This window comes from Lynx rufus, unplaced genomic scaffold, assembly GCF_022079265.1.
Source record: "Lynx rufus isolate CCGP_SWC_20201006 ecotype Redwood Valley unplaced genomic scaffold, mLynRuf1.p SCAF_3, whole genome shotgun sequence".
Lineage (NCBI taxonomy): Eukaryota > Metazoa > Chordata > Mammalia > Carnivora > Felidae > Lynx > Lynx rufus.
This window is the reverse complement of record NW_025814845.1, coordinates 35,700,090-35,722,366: the sequence shown is the minus strand read 5'-3', so window position 1 is coordinate 35,722,366 and position 22,277 is coordinate 35,700,090. Positions and strand designations below refer to the sequence as shown.

General features: G+C 34.5%; 1 protein-coding gene across 1 annotated transcript in view; it reads left to right on the top strand.

Moving 5' to 3' along the window:
* Positions 1 to 326: 326 nt before the first annotated feature.
* Positions 327 to 22,277, top strand: part of GABRG1 (gamma-aminobutyric acid type A receptor subunit gamma1) — a 67,386-nt gene continuing 45,435 nt past the window's right edge. The window contains exons 1-2 of the mRNA XM_047091749.1: positions 327 to 430; positions 13,469 to 13,617. Coding sequence (XP_046947705.1) covers positions 327 to 430; positions 13,469 to 13,617 — 253 coding nt within the window. The remainder of the gene's footprint in view (positions 431 to 13,468; positions 13,618 to 22,277) is intronic.

The window sequence follows — 22,277 nt, the reverse complement described above, 5'->3', positions numbered from 1 at the left end:
TTCTCCAAGGCTGCGTGAGAGAAGAGGTTTGTTTTTCTTTTGGAAAGACGGAGCCCTTTTCCCTACTGGGCTCTGATTTCTAGTAGGAGAAGCCCCGCCTCTCAGGGCCGGAGATTGGCCCAACTCGTTCTCAGATAATTTATGCCAGCATCCTCTCGGTCTTATTGGCTCCCCTGCTCCATTCCGCTGGGAGTCGCATCCTACCTGGTTGGGAGGTGTACTGCCTTCCCACACTCTCCCTTCTCGTACTCACTCACTCACCCGGCTGCTGCTGAGGTGGGAGAAAAAGTCCTGGCTGGGAGAGCTGAGCGGAAAAAGCAATCCTGATGGGTTCTTGGAAAGCTGCTCTCTTCTCCCCTTTTCTTTTGTGGAGCCAAAGTAGAGTGGTGAGGCTGATGTTCTTGTTATTGACCCTGCATTTGGGAAACTGGTGAGTACATTCAAGGACTTGAAACTATTCTGTGGTATCCACCCCCTCCCCCCTCATTTCTCTTTCTTTAAAAAAAAAAAAATCATTCTAAGTTAAGTAATTTGCATTCCCCTGGGCACAAGTGCGGTATTTTACCGTCATTTTATTTTCCGATTAGATCTACTTGTTTTCAGATAGAATGAAAGGAACCTATGTGTGAAAGCGCAGAGGGGAGTTGAGTTTGGGTTTGTTTTGTTTTGTTTTGTTTTGTGTGACTTGACCCAGTGGAAACTAGTAAAGGTTCAGTTACTGGGAGCAGGGAGGGGGAGTAGAAATGATTTTGCTACTAAATTTAGTGAATGGATGTCACTGATGAACTTTCTGGATAATTCTGCATTTTAAAGAGAAAGTTATTTTAGAAACTTGTTACACAACATGGTATGTATGATGCTTTTGTATACAGTAACGTTGATTTTTCCCTTATCTTTTTTTTTTTTTTTTTGGTACTCTGGAAAAACCAAAGTTTTACATCAAGAGAGATTATAAATATGGCTTAAAAATCTTTTGGGTTTGAGGGTGTGCTATATTTAATTTGGAGATAACCATGTATATTTTATTGAGGTATGTAAATAATTTTTATTTTAATTGGTTGTCTACAAGTAAGAAAAAAAATGTATGGATGTGAATGTGTGGGGTGTGTGTGTGTGTGTGTGTGTGTGTGTGTGTGTGACAGAGAAGAGAGACAGAGAGGCAAAGAGAGAGACAGTAGCATCCCCAAGCCTCCAATTTAACAGGAACAAGACTTGAGCTTCTTGGATTGTAATATCTTCCGATAAAACTTTGAAATAATTCTGGTAGAAAAATAAAATGGTCAGGTATAGAGGAGTAGTGGCTGAATGGAATTAAAATATATTAACAGACACTATTTAGGTCTTGGATATACTATACATAACATGTAAATGTATTTTGTATAAATGCATATTTAAAATTATATTATTATATTATGTTATCCTGTTTAGAACTCCAGAATAAAATCACTATGCAGATGGAAACATGCCTCTATAACTACTTGTATCATTACTGAAATAAATTATTATGACGATTAATTGTAGTATATAGCTAGAGTGAATATTGTTGTCATTACCAGCAGATAGAACAACTGTATTTTCTCTCCAAAAACAGGAAATGGATTAAGCTATACTAAGCAATATTAGGCTTGTCAGAAAATGTTTGACATGCAATGTTTTTTTTAAGTATTACAGTTTTAGTTTATTTACCTTTTTCCCTTAGAAACTTAAATGTTCTGCATGGGCACAAACATACTACCGACTAATTATTTGTGGTATATAAGTTGTACCATGATGGCTTATTTCTTTGAATATATTATAAAATTATAGAAGATATTTTGATAGATCATGTATCAGTGCTTCCATGAATCTTCATAATACTACAAATGAATCTGTGTTCTCATAAGTAAAAACAGATTTACCCAGTGGCTTTCTGAAATAACAACCTGTATGCTCCTTTACCTTTGCAAGTAGGAGTTTCCCTTGCAACCTAATAGGCTGATCCTTAAAGGACATACCGTCTATCTACAAAGATGTTTTATTTAAGTAATATCTTTTGTTTTTGAGGATATTTACATTGCAATCCTCATAATTCGTTCCAGAAGTCTCTTCAAGCTGCTCAGAATTAAAGAGTTGTGCAGTGTAGTTGACAGGGATGGGTTCTAGAAGTCTGGAGACATGATCACCTGTGTCAAGAGTCCCTAACCTCCTTGAACAGGTTCTCCATCTAGGAAATGAAGGGTGGTTGGAGATCATTAATGATTTCTACACATTTTCGTAGTCAATATGTTTACTATTTGAACTGAAACATAAAATACCTCAGTGGTTGCTCTACTGGGTTTTCTTTGCAGTTTTCAAGAGTGAAATTCTAATTGAAATTCCATGTACTTTGTTTTACCTTATGTATGAGTCAGAGAGGAGGCTTGTGCAGTTAAAATTATATATAGATAAATAATTATATATAGATATATATATATAGATAGATATATATAGATAGATAGACAAATAATATGTATATATAAATAATTCATTTTATCACAAGACTACAGATAATTTGGATTATTCTGGCCAATAAATAAAAGAATATTAAAAAATAAAGCTATATATTGCTGTTATAATTAGCTCTCAGGGCCTCCATAATGAGAGTTTATGTCTTCACTTTAAAGTAGCTACAGTTGTGGTGAAGTTTTCATCCTTTTAATATTTAGTTGGAGATAATTGGTTTCAGCATGTATAAACCATTTACATTCATATTTCCTTCTCCCTTTCTCCTTCTTTTGAGGGGCCTTTCTAAAACTAATCACAGTTCTGTTTTTAAGAATTTTGATATGCTGGTTTCTAAAATAAATCTTTAGAGTCATCTATTTGGGGATTTACCAAATTGGGGGTTATTATTTCTTATATCTAATCAGAGACAATAGCTTGCTTCCTCATTAGTTTCCATTAAGTGCACAGAGAAGAGACACTATATTGATTTTTATATTGCTGAACTCTGAAAGCCTATCCTCTTATTGTAACTAAAAGCTGTAGTCATGGTACCTGTGTTTCATTCTCTGTGAGGCTCTATGGCATCTTGATAAGTTGGTTAAAATCTCTTAAGCCTGATTTGACTTATTTGTAATGTTGAGAAAAGCTAATTATAATCAGATTTTTAACAAGAGTTGAAAAAGTAGTCAGAGGTTTTAGTTGTTTTAAAAAGTAATTTATGATAAGCTTTGACTAAGAAGTTACATTCCGAAAGAGCCCAGGGAAAATAACTTGTTTTTTTTTTTTTTTTCCAAACAATTTCATGAGTCAATAATCATACAGTTTAGCGTTCAGTTGCCCAAATGAAAATATTCAAATACATTTGCTTTATAAAATATATTATTTTCAAGTAACTTCAGTAATATATTTTATGGAGGTACTAGTGAATGATTTTTCTTTAAGCATTTAGATTTTTGACTTAATTTTCTAATACAATACAATGCAAACTTGAAGACAAAATTACTGAGTAATGATATTCCATGATCATAAAATATTCAAAGAAAGACTAAGAGACAAATGCTTTTGAAGCTAAAATGCAAATATCATTATTGATAAATCTCTTGTGTTTAGACTCTTTTAGTTATGCCCTTCTTCCATTTTATTCCATAATATATTATGAGACACGCTTTTGCCTAAGCAACAAAAGGACATGTTTGACTTTTTATTCAATCATTAAATAGGCTAACCTAATATTTTATAGTTATATAAAGGTGATTAAAATTTGTCTAAGAAAATATTAATGAAGGCAGGGTCCCAAAGGAGAGGAGACAAGGTAGGGTGGAAAACCAAAAAAAAAAAAAAAAAAAAAAAAAGGGCTCTTGAGATTTATTTATTTAATTATTTATATCAAAATATAATAAATGACTGCCATGAGAGAAAGAGGAAAGGTGGGCATAAATTAAATGTATGGACCTCAAGAGAATAATTCACAGGTACACATGGTACCAATTGAGAATCCTGGACTTGGCCATTAGAATGTAAATTCTAGTTTTAGCTCCACCATTTCCCACTAGGGTGATTTCAGGAAAATCTTTGAGACAGAGTCCTCATTTGTGAAAATAGAAATGACACTCTCCTTTCCAGCTTGTTTCAAGACCAAGAGAGAAAATTTGTGCAAAGTACATAGCATTTAAAATTTTAACTGAAAAGATATAACGATGGATATTCTGGGAATTACAGTGAATCTAGTATAATTTATACTGGTTAAAGTTGTCTCAAGTACGGTAAAGTCCTTCAGCCCTTATGCATTATTAGGTATCTTTGGGATTCCAGTGAGATCATTCATAATTTCATTCAACAAATACTTCTTGAATGCCTGTTACATGCCATACAAAGTGCAACGTGCTGCGTTTGCAGTGGCAAATAGACTAGATATGCGTACAACCTATATGCAGCTTTTACTCATGGTAACGCCTGGATTTATGGTATTAATCAAAGCAAAACATCTTATAGTCACAATAAGGAAGTATATATTCAGAACGCCAATGATAAACAGAAGAGTCTGCTGTTGGGACAGATCTCAATCAAGGAAAAAGAATTAAAGAGCCAACAGATTTCTCACCAGCAATACCCGAAGGGGGAAATGTCTCCAGAATTCTACAGCCACATGTTCAGCATAGAACATTATACTTAGCCAAATTACCAATCAAGTATGAAGGGAGAATAATATTTGCTTCTATTATTCTCCCCGTTTTACAGATGGGAAAACTGGGGCACAGCAATTTTTAAACTCGCTAAACATCTTGCTGATAAGTGCTGAATCCAACACTCAAATCCATGTATTCTATGCCCAGAGCCTGCATTCTTAACCACCACACTTCTCAGTTTACAAATGCAATTTAAATCAAAGCAATTAGCATGACTGTAGATGGAGGGGGGAAAAAAGGAAGAGAGGGATGAAAAGAATGATGGAAAGAAAGGACAGACCATGCAGTTGATGGAAGCATAGTAAGTATAAAAATTTGCGTCGCTATCACATAATCTGGAATACTATGTATAGTGCCAGATTAATTATTTTAAGAAAACCTTTAACAAAGTGGAACACTTGATCTAGAAAAAAACACCATAGGATAAAGAGTTAATAACAAGAATTTGGAATCCAGAAAAGGTTTTTTGAGGACTCGGAATGGCAACTTGTTTTTCAGGATGCTAAATAAAATCATGGTTGAATTTATTACACATAGGTATAATAGACATACCATCACTGACTAGTGGAAGCTACGTGAAGTCACATTTTCTTTCAACACAAAAGGCCTCTAACAAAATTATGGATGCCTTATCACCAGACTTCTTCAAGCAGAAGCTTGTTAGAGTTCTTGTGCTCTGTGGGAGGCAGATGAAATTTATGTCTCTTTCTATTTTTAAATATCTCAGAATCTAATTCTATCTACACTAAAATAGTGTAACCAATTGAAGCCTCATGTTTCAGGAAATAGTCTTAGCTATTAATTCACTCAGTAAACATCTATGGAGCATTAGCACTCATTCAACAAATATTTACTCAGGGCCCACGGTGTGTTAAGCAGAGTTCTGACAGCTGGAGATGCACTGGTAAGTAAGACAGAATCCTTGCCCTAATAACATTTGTGTCCTGTGTATGGGGCATATATGGAACAGAATATATGCTCAATGTACAGAACAAAGAAGGCAGAGTCCCTGTCCTCAGTGAACCTGCATTCTGGTAGTGTATGTTGATGATAAAATGCTGTAATTGGTATTCCGAATTCTAGATGAACTAACTATAGTGCGGGCATCATAGAGGCTGGCATCAACTACAACTCTGGGAAAGGACTCAATGTCATGGGCATAAGTTTGGGTCAGTATTAGTAAAGAAGAAAGACAGAGTGGGAGAGACAGAGAGAGAGAGAGAACATTTCCTTAGTAACAGTTCTTTTTGAAAAACCTTCAAATTGTCAGAACCGGAATGACTAGAAAGATATTTTTCTTGTTTCAGTTCTACCCATTTGTATTCTCTGCTTTTTTAAGTGAATGGTCTGAGAGGATCCTTATGTCAATGAATATATTTTAACCTCTCATTTTGTGATTCTAAGAGTTAGGGAAAAAAGGTATATTTTTCTGCATTCAGAGGAACTCATTGCCATATCTTTATTCCACTCGATTTTAAGATCTTTTAATATGTTTTATAATTTAATAAGCTTCCATATTATGCCTCCACTTTGTAAAATTTTTAGCAGAATTATAGATTTTATCTGATGCATAAGAACATCAAAGGCGTAGAGAATGTGAGTGTCATGAAGAATTTTACTGTTTCTATTGTGTGTTCTCTCAGGGTCTATGTATATAAATTCGAACAATAGAGAATTTGGTGTTAATTTTAATATACTTTTAGCCCAATGGTCACTTTTTTAATAGATGATAATGAAAATTATTGTTTATTTTCCTTCCTGTAAGATTATGTTTTCTTTTTATTCTGGCAGGGCAAACTTCATCTAATAATTCTTTTTTCGATAATTTCCTATAAACTCCCATACTGATTCTTCTATTTAGTTATGAGGATTTTAACCTCATACATGTGAACTATGGGATTCTGATTAAAACTTCATTAAATTTACAAGCTAATTTGGGGGTTATATATTAACGGTAGTGTCTTGTAGCCAAAATATATACGTTGCCTTTATGTTTTGTTTCTGTTCCGATAGTCTTCTGTTTTTTTTCACATAAGACTTGTACCTTCCCTGTTACATTTCCTCTTACTAATTTTATGTCAATTTTATAAGTCTGACAGTAGTACTAGTATCAGAAAGTTACTTTGTTCTTTGAAATTAATTTTATATTAGGTTAGCTACATTAATAAGTTCTCCTATTAAGGCCAATGATTTTTGTTTTTATTTGTTTGTTTTCTTGATTCACTTTAATTTTACTTGCAAACAGCAAGATGGGCTCGAATATTCTTTCCATTCATTCAGTGAATTTTTTTTATGGGACACCTACTGGGTGTCAGGCACTGGTCTGGGTGCCAATGATATAACATTGAAAACCTTAACTGCTGCCTTCAAGGAGTTTGGAGATGTCCATAAATAAATAAGGTAGTTAAGAGGCCTCTGGGTGGCCCAGTCGATTGAGTGTCTGATTTGGGCTCATGTCACGGTGTTGCGGTTCATGAGTTTGAGCCCCGCGTCAGTCTCTGTGCTGACAGCTCAGAGCCTGGAGCCTGCTTCGGATTCTGTGTCTCCCTGTCTCTCTGCCCCTTCCCTGTTCGCACTCTGTCTCTCTCTCTCTCTCCAAAATAAACATAAATAAATAAATAAAGTAGTTAATTAAGATGCAGTGTGGTCAATTTTATGGGAGAATTAGATACTGGACACTTTGGAAACAGTGGAACACACTGAATGTTCCAGGTTAGGGTCCTTTCTCCTTCCTCAAATTTCCTAAGTATTCCTCTTTGTGTGTGTTAAGTGATGAGTCTTACATTCTCTCGTGCTAAAAGAAAAATCATAGAATTGAGTGGGCTATCATTTCACCTCTCTAAACCTCCGAAAGTTCAGATCTGTAACCCTGTTATCTACCAGGCTTTTACTTCTTCTGCTTCCCTACTAACTTGTACAAACAATAAAAATGATTCAGAGCTGCAATTGTAGAAGGGAGCTTTGTCTAAAAAAAAAAAAATTAGCGGCTAGAATATAGAGGAAAAAAGAAAGCAAGAAAATTCGCTTTTTTATTTTACTTTCATTTTCTTGGAATTTCAGATCTAAAATCAATATCTAGTCTCTAAAAACTAGCTCCTGTAGGCTTTGGCATTAGGATATCTCCTACTCAGAAACATGAGAACAGGTATGTTTCTTTCCTGGAACTTATCACTTATCTTATGCTTATAAAAACATATTTGAAATTTATAAACAAAGGCTAATCTGTCATGAACAACAGATCACAGATGAGGCCTGGCTTTGAAGTATCATCTTGACCCTCTAAACAGATTAATGGAAGAGTTTTCCCCAGGTGTCAGAACCAGGGCATTTGAAGTCACCTTTATATGCACTATATACAGGGTGACTATATAATTTATCATCCAAATTAGGTCATTTTGTGAGTAAAAGAGGGTGCAATTATTATTCTAGGACAACAGATAGAAACCACGGCCATCCTGGGCAAACTCTGATGAATGTTTAGCCTATGTATGAAAGACAGTTTATATTACTTGATTGACTTGCTATAGACCTATATTATTTTTCTCTGGCTATAAAGACGGTATAGCATATATAGCGTTACAATTCTGTTTGTAATTCTCCTTATAATTATAGGGTATAGCATACTGTGGTTTACTTAGTCTGTTTTAATTATTGTTAGTTCAAGGCTTTTGCTTGTTTTATTAAGAATAGTAATAACTCATTAGAGTAGTTTTTCACAAACAGTAAGTATACAAACTGATTGATTTGTATAATGTATTAAAATAGCCTAGTAAAACAAAAACAAAAACAAGAAAACCCAACACGGATGTATGTGACTCAAAATTTTTCCTTAGTAAATAGTTAGCAGTGTCAGTTAAAAAATATGTGGGAGGCAGAAGCTTTGGAGAAGCAGATACCAAGCTGAGATTAGACACGTAAGAGAGTTTTTAATTTTTTTCTTACATTTATTTATTTTTGCGAGACAGAGAGAGATAGAGCATGAGCAGGGGAGGGGCAGAGAGAGAGAGGGAGATACAGAATCAGAAGCAGGGCTCCAGGCTCTGAGCTGTCATCACAGAGCGGACGCCAGGCTCAAACTCATGAACCACGAGACCATGACCTGCGCTGAAATCAGATGCTCATCCGACTGAGCCACCCGGGGGCCCCAAGAGATTTTTGAGAGCAATGCCTATGTAAGGTAAGCAGGAGGAAGTGGACATAAGGAAAGAGAGGCTTCATATAATAATGGAAGTCTGACACCTGTGAACACAGGGGAGAAAGAAAGTTTGTGTCAAAAGAGTCTCAGGCTTCTAATCAAGTTTTGCGCAGGCTAGTGAGAGTTGTCTAACATAAGCTGCCCTTTAGAGGAGTCCCTGGTCTTGTAGGAATGGAGCTGTACGACTAGGATTTCTACTACGTTCAGTTATTGCTACGAGCAGCCCAAGGGAACCTTGGGTCTCCTGTAGATGCAGGTCTGGTCCAGAGGGCCGGCAGCTGGGCCATCAGTCAACCATGTTCCCATGGAGGGAAAACTGAGGAGCGAATTTTCAGGGCTGCCCCTGCTGTTTTCTTGGCAGAATATAAAGCCTCGCTTCTCTCTATAAAAGGCTCTGTTGAATTACTTAAGTTTATGATTAGAAATTTATTTCCGAACACTATCTGATGTATAGGAAAAGGCAGTTCATTTTTTAGGTAGGCATTAATGACAAATTAACTCCTTTTCATGTATTTGTATTATAAAATTCCTCAGAAAGGTCATAGCATACTATTAATATACAAACAAAATTTAATTTTCTATAGCTCCACTAGTGTAGAATACTTAGAATACTCATTATGCAGCTTTCCCACCAAATCTTCAGCCATTTTATACATAGGCTTTGATAAAAGCAAATTGTTATATGGTATATATAACATTAAATCATGAAAATAATGTTCTATTTTTTACAGACTGTTCAATCTGTATGGTACATCAGTCAAATGGGTACAATCAATCAAATCAATCAAGTGGGTACATTCATTACATCATAGGGCTCTATAATTATTTACTTAAATGTCCTCTTAGTATTTAAAATTTGTGCTATTTAAAAAAATTTTTTTAACGCTTTTATTTATTTTTGAGACAGAGAGAGACAGAGCATGAATGGGGAGGGGCAGGGAGAGAGGGAGACACAGAATCAGAAGCAGGCTCCAGGCTCTGAGCCATCAGCCCAGAGCCTGACGCGGGGCTCGAACTCACGGACCATGAGATCGTGACCTGTGCCGAAGTCGGACGCTTAACCGACTGAGCCACCCAGGCGCCCCTAAAATTTGTGCTATTATAAATAATACTGTAAAAATTTATCTTTATATGTTATGGATTTCTGTGTCATTTGTTTAAATAGGTTTCTCCTTTATTAAAAAATAAGATAATCTAGATCAGTAAAGCAACTTTGTCTTATTTTCAGGACTTAGCACATTTGTAGTACATGATATTTACTCTATAAATGAGTTAAAGCATTGGATTTGAAGTTGAGCACACATGTTAGAAAGTCTTTTTCATCAGAGCATATGTTTGTGATTCCTTGAAATTATTATTCTAACCCTTTGGAATTCAAGGATGGAGATTAAGCATCCTATTCATGCACGATCCAAATATACTAATTACTTACCGTAAGAGTTGCTGTGTTCTTATGAATTAGAAAACTCACAGTCCAACCATCCTGAAATTTTTAATGAAGATAAAATGTGATGATATTATGGAAACTTCCAAAAAAAAAAAAAAAAGAAAAAAGTGAGAGAGACAAAACTAGTCTTCAAATTAATCAATATTCCTGGTTCTATTTTTTAAAAGGGTGTATCCTGGAAATTCTAGAAATTTATTGTTTCTTATCTGTAAAATAGAAACATTAATATTTATTTCGTGGGATTACTCTGGATTAAATGACATAAAATGTGGAAAGAACCTAGCACACAATTACTAAAACATGGTAAGAACTTAATGATGCACTATAGGTATTCAGTAGTTGATAGTAACAATAAAAATGTCAATCATTAAGATAACAATTATTAAAATTTTATACTCAGTGGTCTAAATGTATTTCCACTAACTATAAAATTATACTTAAATTATTTAAAAGAAGTGCTTGAGCATGAGTCAAGAAATTCTCAGTGTTACCTAAGAAAATCATACATCTTTCCCCTATGTGAATAGTCACTCAACATATGTAAACATTACAAATATCCCCCAGCCTGTGAAAGATATCGAGACATCAGATCAACTATGTGAATTATTTTTAAAATTATGACAAGTACTTTTTAATCACCAAAATAATACCAATAAGGTCTTCACATACTTAATGAATATTCCAAAGGTAATTTAGAAAGCTTGGAGGGAAGATACAGAAAAATTAACCATCATGAAATTTCCTTTCTATTATTGCCAAAAATGAGGACAGTTAGCTTTGTGATAGCACTGAGAGTCTCATATTACCTTCAAGCCAGCTGGGAAAAGAGGACTATAAATCACTATGAACTTGTACTTTGGGATTATCAGGACATTGCTACTGTTAAAAAATAGAAAAGGCTTTTATTTTTTTTTTCATGGAAACTTCCATTTGACTACAATCATATTTCAAAGAAAGATCGACTGCTTCTATGTTCAGTGGCCTGCTTCAAACCACCAGATGTTTCACTCCATAAACTGGGAGTTTAAGCTAAATGGATGCTCTAGAATTTGGGTTGTTGCCAATATCTTAGCAATTCTAATTGGATAAGATAATGTTCCTGGAGGACACACCAGCAGGGACTCTTAATACTTCACTATTTTTAGTGATTTCATTTATGAATGAATGTAGGTGTGTGTATATTTCATTGAGAGAAAATAAATTATTTTAAAGATGATCATATAGCTAGATTTCAGTAGTGTATACTTTTTGAAGTTAAATACAGCAATACAAATAATATAAATGAGTGCTTCCTTGAAAACCTGTTAACTGAATGTACCATTGGAGTTTACGTAGGAATTTAAGTTGTATACAGTGGTAATAAAGTACCCCCAAATCTCAGTGGCTTACAACACTCAATGTTTCTCACTGAGGATGCATGTCCCTTGTAGATCAGCTGTGGCTCTGTCCGTGTTGCCTTCGCTCTGGGAGTGAAGTAATGGAGTAGCTTCTACATGTTTCTGGTTATTTGCAGAAAGACAAGAGAGATATGATGAACTGTGCTCTGACATCAAATCTGCTCGGTAGTGATGCAGGCCACATATATTCCATTAGCTAAAGCAAACCACAGGGCCACCCCTGAATTCAGTAGAACAGGGAAGTACAATCCTCCAGCAAGGAAGGAGCATTTCAAGTCACATGACCAAAGTAGAAGTCAGTGGAGTGGAAGTATAATTTTCTGACAGGAAGGAGAGAAGAAATACTGAGAATAATAGTCCTCTCCATTATCTGTTGATAATAACCATCAATGGAGAAGAAATGACTAGTCGATACTTTAAAGATGAAGTTTTCATTTATAATGTTAATTTGTACTCATTAAGAATAAAAAGGGTGGATGTTAATTAAGCTTATTTACCTTTAAATATACATATAATTATGTTGTACACCTTAAATTTGTACTATAATATACATTGGCTGTATCTCCATAAAACTGGAAAAAGTTTTTAAAAGATAAAGAGGGGGAAGGCTGCATTAGCGAAGATGTTTTAGGTCCAAAGCAAAAGAAATCTAAATGGATAGTGTGGAAAAATAAACCAAAGATACTGAGATAAATTTGCATGTTTACTGCTAGAGGGAAGCCTATCTCTGAAATATTTGGAAATAACTGATATATTTTGGATTCACCTAATTTCACCAATGTAAGTGTTTATCCTTTTGACCCTTTTTCACTGGAAGGCTGAGATTTGCTGGAGTAGGTGTTAAGTCTAGGATGATCATACTCATTTGAGGATGGCATTCTTTATGAATAATGAAGAGTAGTTTGTTACTTCTGATGAATTGTAGATGAATATCTATATTGCTGCATTTTCTGCCACAACGCGGGATTAAGCTGCATCCTTATGCTTGTTAAACACAGGGGTGTAGTAGGAAGCATTAACTGAAGAGTTAGGACTTGTTTTTCAGTTTTCCTAATAAAAGTGAGTTTGTGCATTGCCTAGTTCCCTACTGTCTTCAGTTTTCTCATTTACAAAATGAAAGCAATGGTGTTATTTGGTTTCTAAAGTTTCACTTCTGTTCACAAAACTTGACAGTCGTGTCCCCCTTCATATATGTCAGGTGAGTCACCCATTCAAGATTTGATGACAAGACAATCTCTGAAAAAGTTCTTAGAATATGATATCTAGGTTCTTCGGAATTGAAAGAAGAGGCATAGATGTATTGAATACTTTTTCCTTTATTCTTCTTTTCTACACATGCATTTTTAAATATCTCACTACAGCAATTATTACAACTTTTCCTGTATTTATTTACCTTTTAATTTTTTGGGGGTATGTGTTGTGGTTGAGTCACCATAAACAGTTGTGCAGATTCTATACTGCGCAAATCTAAGACCATCATTCACATTTCCAGTGCATAATCTCTATGACCTTAAATGACAACTGTGGATGTGGTCAAGATTTAACTTATTATTTAAAAATTATGTGCTACACTTCTTGTACTGAATTCTTATTTTTTGAGTATTATTATATCAGCATGATTCATATGAAGAAAGTATCAGTCTTACTGAATGTAAAATATTTTTAATGCATTTTTCTCCTCTTACTACTTCCTAACAAAGAAATAAGAATTATGATTATCTTAAACTGTGTTTTTAAGTACACAATTTGTTGAAATTTCTATCATTTTTGAATTATTTAGTGTTGATAAAGTGGATGACGAAGATGATGAGGATTTAACAGTGAACAAAACTTGGGTCTTGGCACCAAAGATTCATGAAGGAGATATAACACAAATTCTCAACTCATTGCTTCAAGGCTATGACAATAAACTTCGCCCAGATATAGGAGGTAAGTTTGAATTATCTGTTTGGGGTTTTGGTGACTATGAAAATCTTATTTAATCATACAACTCATATTCCTTGAGTGTCTGATGTATGTCAGAGACTGTTAAGTTTGATAATTTATTAGTTAAATTGGCAGTGTTAAGAATTCACAATCTGATGTGGGAAGAAAGACATAAATATTTTTGATATAATTATTTTACAACTGCTACAATAAAGAGTACAACAGCAAAGTTTGGATAAAACTGCCTGAAAAGCTGAGAGATATTTCCTAAAAGAGATTATTTGAAAGGTAGGTAGGGATCTAGTTTTGTGCCCGTGCAGCACTGTTTTAATTAATGAATTCTAAGCCAGTAATAGTGCAGGTAATCTTACTTTGTTCTTCTCAGTCATTTGTATTTAAGTGTAAGTTTTATAATAATTAACTTCTAAGTGCCCCCCATGACTTTTTTAAAACAAACAAAAAATATAGATCAGCCAACATTTTCATTGGGATTGCATTAAATCTATGCTCAATATAGAGAAATTGAAATCTTTACCATATTGAATTTTTACCATACCAAGTTCATAAGCATCATCCCTCTCTCTCTCTCTATATATATATACATATATATGTATATATATATACATATGCATATGTGTATATATGTGTATATGTATATACATATGCATATATGTATATATGTATATATATGTATATATGTATATATATGTATATATAGTTTCCTGTGAAGAAATGTTGAATTATTTTACTAGATTTAATTGTATATATTTGGATTTTGTGTTGTAAGTGTAAATACATTTTTAAAAATTTATTTTCTAATTTTACATTAGCAATATATATAAAAATGGCTAAATTGCATATTTTTTGTCTTCAGAAGCCTTGTGAAATTTCTGTATCAATTTTAATCATTTATTGTTATATTCTTCTAGATTTTCTGTAAAGATAGTTGACCATTACAAATAATTACTGCATTGCAAATAGTGTCTACTTTGCAAACAAAGAATATTTTACTTTATTTCCAAAATTATGCTTTTTTTCATGCCATGTTGAATTGGGTAGGACTAGAGTACATTTTGAATAGTCTTGGATTGTTCCTGGTATCAGGGAGAGCAATTCATACTTCACTATTAGGTATGATTGCTGTAGGATTCTTTTTTAAGATGCTTGTTAGTTTCTCTTATTTGCTAGAATTCTTTTTTTCCTCAATGTTTTGAATAATTTCTGTGCAACCACTGAAACAATCATATTGATTGTGTTTTGCCCTTTATTCTACTTACTGTTTGTTCTATAAGTAGCTTTGTCTGATTTTTAAAACTTTGCAGTTCTGTAACAAATACCAGTTGGTTGTGATATGGTAACTACAAAATATCACTAGATTCAATTTGATAATATTTTGTGTTGGTATTTTGTATCTATGTTCATGAAAGACATTAGCCATTTATTTTACTTTCTTTAATGTCTCTTTTAGTTGCAGAACTGAGATCATGATAGCATCTACAAATGAGTTATGGTTTACCTCCCTTTTCATCTCTGAGTTTATCTAAAATGGATGATATTTTTTCCTTAAATATTCAGGAAAATTATTTGGGAAGTCATGCTGGTATAGAGTTTGATTTGGGAAAAAAATTTTAACAGTTCAATTACTGTATTTTATTTTTTTAATGTTTATCATTTTATTTTGAGAGAGAGAGAGAGAGTGCAAGCACAAGTGGGGGAGGGGCAGAGAGAGAGGGAGAAAGAGAGAGAGAATCCAAAGCAATCTCCACGCTATCAGCACATAGCCCAGCTCAGAGCTTGATCCCACAGATCATGAACTGAGCCCATATCAAGAGTCAGACGCTAAACCAGCTCAACAGAGTGTGAGCCATCCAGGTGTGCCGGTTCAATGAATTTAATAATCAGGTTTAATAGCCTGAACCTCTTAAGGAATATAAATTTTCAAATTTACTAGTGTTGTTTCATAATAACATTTGCGGTATTTTTTGTATTTAAGATCTGAGGTTTTTTTCCCTTTTTTGTCATTTCTTTTTTTAAAACTTTTAAAAGTGTTTATTTATTTTGAGAGAGAGAGAGAGAGAGAGAGAGAACGAGAACGCACAAGTGAGAGCCAGTGTGTGAACAGGGGAGGGGCAGAGAAAGAGGGAGAGATAGAATCTCAAGCAGGCTCCATGCTGTCGGTGAAAAACCAATGCAGGGCTGTATCTCATGAACCACGACATCATGACCTGAGCCGAAATCAAGAGTCAGACACTTAATTGACTGAGTCACCCAAGTGCCCCAAATATCCATGTATTTTTATTTTATATTTTGAAATACCAAAATTCACTCTTATTATCAAAGTGTTTAAAAGCAATTAGTTTTTACCATGAAATTATCCCATTTGTTATTCTTTACTTTCTTCAGTACTGTGTCCCCATTTAGAAAAAATATTCCTTACAGTGTTTCTTTTGGTGTAAATTTCAGGGCAAAAAATTATTTCTGTTTTTACATGAAAAATATTTTTATGTTGCCTTCATTTGAATGATGTTTTCAGTTAACATTTAAACCCAGGATAGTTGCTGTTTCCTTTACAAATTTTATTAACCTCACTCCATTTTATTCTATATTCTATTATTTCTGTTGAAAATCACTTTTCAACAACAATGTTGCTGTTCTAGAAATAAACTATCTTTTATCTCTGCAGGGTTTTTTTTTGTCTTTGGGTTTCTGCAGTTTTATGTAAGGTCCCCAGACTTTTTGTTTTGTTTTTGGTATTTGGGAGAGTTCATAGGGCTTCTTGAATCTATTTGTTGGAATCTTTGATTGCTTTTGGAAAATTCTTCGTGAATATTTCTTCAAATATTTTTTCTATGTCAATTTCTTTGTGACTCCATTGCACATATGTTTGATGTTTTCCCTAAGTCTTTTTTTTTAAAAATTAATGTTTATTTTATTTTTGAGAGAGAGTAGGGGAGAGAGTGTGAATGGTGGAGGAGCAGAGAGAGAGGGAGAGAGAGAATCCCAAGAAGGCTCTGTGCTGTCAGTGCAGAGCTCACTGTGGTGCTTGACTCCATGAACCATGAGATCATGACCTGAACCAAAAATCAAGAGTCAGATGCTTAAGTGACTGAGCCACCTAGGTGCCCCTCATTCTCTTTTATTATTGGCCTCTTTTCTGGATCAGTAATTCTTACTTGCAGTATTTGCAAATGATTTTTAAAGTATTTCAAGTATTTATCAAATTTGCCATCTTTTTATCTATTTTCTTATACATATTAGCTGTAATTATTTTAGTCTTTGATAATCACAGTATCTTGATCACTTGTGTAACTTTTTAAAAAATTTCTTTTTCATTTTATGTCTTGGTTTAAGTTGATTTGCTTGTTTCATTTATTGTATGTTAATTTTTTATTGAATGCCAGTAGAGTATATTAAAAATAATGGAGGGGCGCCTGGGTGGCTCAGTCGGTTGAGCGTCCGACTTCAGCTCAGGTCACGATCTCACGGTCTGTGAGTTCGAGCCCCACGTCAGGCTCTGGGCTGATGGCTCAGAGCCTGGAGCCTGCTTCCGATTCTGTGTCTCCCTCTCTCTCTGCCCCTCCCCCGTTCATGCTCTGTCTCTCTCTGTCTCAAAAATAAATAAACGTTAAAAAAATTTTAAAAAATAATGGAGACTTAGATGATGTTATTTCCTTCCAGAGAGGATTCTAATTTTGTTTTAGTAGTCAAGTTAAGGAAATCGCCTTTATTTGGCCGAAACTGGTGTATTTCTTTTTGTAAAACTTTGCTTTTCCTCAGGGCATAACCATTTGAAGTGTTTCCACTGACAGCCTGAGGTTTGTACTAGGAACCCCTCTCCTTGATGGCCCCACATATGCCAGAAATAGCTGAAATCTCTACATATTAATTTAGATTCTGATTTATATTTGGTTTCTTAGCATCACACTGTGCATATGCACAATTTAGGAATTAGTAAATACCTTGAGGAGAAATTGCAGGTAGAATGTTTGATTAAATTCTTCTCTGTTGGTTCCCTTTTTTCTTTTTTTAATATGAAATTTATTGTCAAATTGGTTTCCATACAATACCCAGTGCTCATCCCAACAGATGCCCTCCTCAATGCCCATCACCCACTTTCCCCTCCCTCCCACCCACATCAACCCTCAGTTTATTCTCAGTTTTTAGGAGTCTCTTATGGTTTGCCTCCCTCCCTCTCTAACTTGTTTTCCCCTTCCCCTCCCCCATGGTCTTCTGTTAAGTTTCTCAGGATCCACATAAGAGTGAAAACATATGGTATCTGTCTTTCTCTGTATGACTTATTTCACTTAGCATAACACTCTCCAGTTCCATCCATGTTGCTACAAAAGGCCATATGTCATTCTTTCTCATCGCCAAGTAGTATTCCATTGTGTATATAAACCACATTTTCTTTATCCATTCATCAGTTGATGGGCATTTAGGCTCTTTCCATAATTTGGCTATTGTTGAAAGCGCTGCTATAAACATTGGGGTACTAGTGCCCCTATGCATCAGCACTCCTGTATCCCTTGGGTTAATTCTTGGCAGTGCTATTGCTGGGTCATAGGGTAGATCTATTTTTAATTTTTTGAGGAACCTCCACACTGTTTTCCAGAGCGGTGCACCAGTTGGCATTCCCACCAACAGTGCAAGAGTGTTCCCATTTCTCCACATCCTCTCCAGCATCTATAGTAGCTGATTTGTTCATTGTAGCCACTCTGACTGGCAGAGAAGTCATAGCTGTTTGGACAGACGTTTAACTTCAATTTTTGTTTCTCCAGCCCAATGCGGCAGATGCAAATTCTAAGCCATTTCTGTGCAGTAAAACAGCAAATGCACCAATGGGGAAAAGTGGCCAGCATAATGTAGAGCTTACATCACTGCATTTCCAATCCTTCAAGGAAATTGTTGCATCAAATCCTGATTTTGTTAGCTGCTGTGTGATTCTTTCAATAATTTAAAAATTTTTAAATAAATTTTATAGTTATGTTCATTGGGAAGATTAATTTGATACCAAATATTTGCCACAAGAAGCAGAAAAATGTAGTTCCATTTTGCTTATCATACTTCACTATTATTAGTTGATAGTCTGTTTTCTTCCAATAAATAAATTCCCTGAAAGTAGAAATCACCATATCCCTAGTTGTTAAAGCAATGCCTGAAGCATAAGGTTCACTTAATATTTGCTGAATGTATATTTTCTGAATAGAAGCCAGTACATATAGTCTTTTTTATTCCATATGTAGGTATTTTGATAGCTCTATTTCATCAATTTACATTTAAAGTATATTAAAGATATGGGATATCAAGATATGGGATTTCAAATTCTATGTACATCTGTGACATCATCACTTTGCTTAATAGTGTAGATTAAACATGACCCAAGAACCTTGATAATCGTACCATGCATAGTAGCACTTCATCTGTGTACCTCAGAGTATACATAATGAATAGCTGACTTGTTTAGGTGACCTTTGCAGGCATTCCTCTCTGTCCAGAATTTCATTGCTATCTTTACTCTTCATTGATGCTATGAAAATTTATACAGTCAACTTATTGAGGACTTCTAAGCTTAATGGCAAATTAACATTAAAAGGTTGTCTAATTCTAGTGAATTTTCAACTACTCTATGTTGAATCTTCTTTTTTTTTTATTTCTTAAAAACTATTAGGGTAGGGTCTATGGCTTTCCAAGGAGTTTTAGTGATTCAAATAGTTTGAGCTAATCTAAAAATTAATATCTGAACAGAATCAATGCCATCACTCTCCTAGGTCATGGGGTAGGCAAGCGCTACTAGAGAGGGACTTGGTGGGGTGAGGTGGTGAGGAGGTGTAATCTGCTCTTTTATTCCATCTGCTTAAGTCTTTGAGGTTCTTAGTGATGGGAACATGCAGGAACTACCAAGGGGGATGGTCTTCCTGTTCATTTCATTGGATGCAGTTGAAACCTTTGTCTTGTTAGTTTCTGCTTCATTTCAGGCAAATCCTAATTAGCCCTTGATATCCTTTGAGAGGCATTTGTATAAATAACAACGTTTATGAGTAGGAGGGTAGGATTGTTTTCTGTTGTTTGTTCATAGGCGTTTTATACTGTTTACTTCTTTGACCTGGGAAATCTAGATGGTTCTACCTTTCACCAGCATTAGCCCTTCCATCAGTAGATATGAGATGTGTGCTGCTGGTGCACAACTTTCTTGGGTCAAAAACCTAGTGAGATCCTTCTAGCCCAGTCAACTTCTTTTGATGTAAATTATGCCCACAAGAAATTAAAATATCCTAGACACACAAAAGAATGGGTGTGAAGATACTCCACTGCTTTTCTCTCTAGAACCCATGGCTCCTCTGTTTCTTTTACCTTGATCAGGTGTAGGAGCAGGAGCAGGTTGCTAAGTCTGCTGCCTACAGAGATGTTTAACTACAGAACAAGAGGCCCATCTTATATTTTCCTAAGAAGACAATTTCAGTAAATAAATATATATATATATATATGCTTAATTAAATATATATAAATTAGGTTATATTAAAAAAAATTTAATGTTTATTTATTTTTGAGAGAGAGACAGAGCATGGGGGAAGGGCAGAGAGAGACAGAGACACAGAATCTGAAGCAGGCTCCAGGCTCTGAACTGTCAGCACAGAACTCGACATGGGGCTCGAACCTGCCAATTGCGAGATCATGACCTGAGCTGAAGTCAGATGCTTAACCAACTGAGCCACCTTAATTTATAGGTGCCCCCATAAATTAAGTTATATTAAAATAGATAGTTAAATATATATTAAAATTATCATATATATGCATTGGATACTTAAATTGGTTATTGGCTATTGAGTATTGAAATGTTGTTTGTTTGGCTAAGAGAATACAGTTTTACTTTAATTTGATTAATTTCTATTTAAGTAAGCATATGTACCATGCATAGTAGCATTTTACCTGTATCCATAATAAATGACTTGACTGTTGAAGTGCTCTTTGTAGGCATTTTTTTCTATCCAAAATTTGTGTTAGTATCTTTTCTGGATTTTTGTGTTAGTATTGTGGCTACTGTATTAGACTCACTTAAGTACTTATTTACCCATGTGTACCTTTTCATCCACACATAGCCAAATACCTATGTGCCCATATGTAACCTGCAGAGGGAAATGGTGAGTGTTAGTTGACATTTCCCTGTTAGCAAGTCCTGGAAAGAAGTATCTGGACCCAAACCCAAAAAAGTATCTGGGTTGAGAACCCCTGCTGTCTTTTCTATGGCAAGAAAAACATTAATTATGGTTCTTTCAGAGTCATTGTGTTATAATGGTATCATATGAATCAATGGGTTTGTTTCTTTTTTTAATGGAAAAGACTGTTAAACTTATGTTCTAGGATTAGAGTTTTTAATTGACCAGAATTAATTTTTAATTAACCTTAATTAATTAATCGGAATTAATATAAAAAAGTGACCCAGAAGCTACATGATCTGCTAAAGATATCTGTATCTGAACATGTCATCCAAGAAAGCATGGTTAAAAATGATTATGAAGAGAATATTTTTTAAATCCATTTTATTTTATGTCTGGAAAATAGGTATCTGGTTTTAGCTATCTGGAAGCTGAACATGGAAATTTCATTGACCTCACTGCTTTCTTTTTTTTTTTTTAATTCTTTTTCCTTCTTCATACTATTCTCTGCACTTTCTTTAAGGTGCCCAAAATGTCCATTCTTTCCATATATTCACTCCCACCAAGAGTTTATATTCTGGTGAGATACTTAAAGCAAAGTACTTAGAATCACAATGCGGAGAGGGGCTTTGCAAAAATAATCCAGTGTCGTCTACCTGCCTTCCATCTATGAAAAATGTAATTTGCTATGGAAGTACATGTTTTTTTCAGCATTGTTATGTTGTCACAAAAAAGGAGATCTCTCATTTCCATGTGTGTTGAAGAATTAAACATAGTCTATGGCCACTTTCTAATGATCACTTAATGAGCCTGGAATGACAACGTCCTTTTAGTTTTCTTTTTTAAATACCACCCCTGCAATTAAACAGCTTTGGACTGAGAAAATCATGGTGCTAAGAAAAAATATTTACTCTTCCAAGAAGCCTATATTTTCAGTGATTTCACCCACAAGTATTGTTTATAGTATGAAGCAATAAAAGTGGTAATGAGTCACTATTAAGGAACAATGCAGATTTCTGTTGTTTTCCTCATTACTGTATATTTTGAAGGGTATCATCTCTAGCTGTAGTTTCAAAATTAATCTGAAATATTTTAGTCCACCTTCAGGCTTATTCTTCCTCATGTTTTGGGCTTGAAGTTTAAAGAACCGAATGAAATACAAAGAGCCCAAAGATATAAAATAGAAGACACAATAACTTTAAAAATACTCCTGGTATGCAAATATATATTTGTTAAGTTATTTATTGAATATCTTCATCAATAGCAATGTTCTACATGGGACTCACTAAATGTGATTCTTCATTCGTCCCATCCCAGATGGACTTGTTTTATGTTGCTCATGAAATATTTCTGTGTGGCTATGCCCTAATGCAAGAGTTAATACTTTTATAGTATACATATATTTGTCTTATAATTGGTTAAGGAAATATTGATATAAGGAAACCAGGATAGATCACTCAAATCTAAAATGTTCTACACTGTAAATGTGAAAAGTACATCCTGTATATA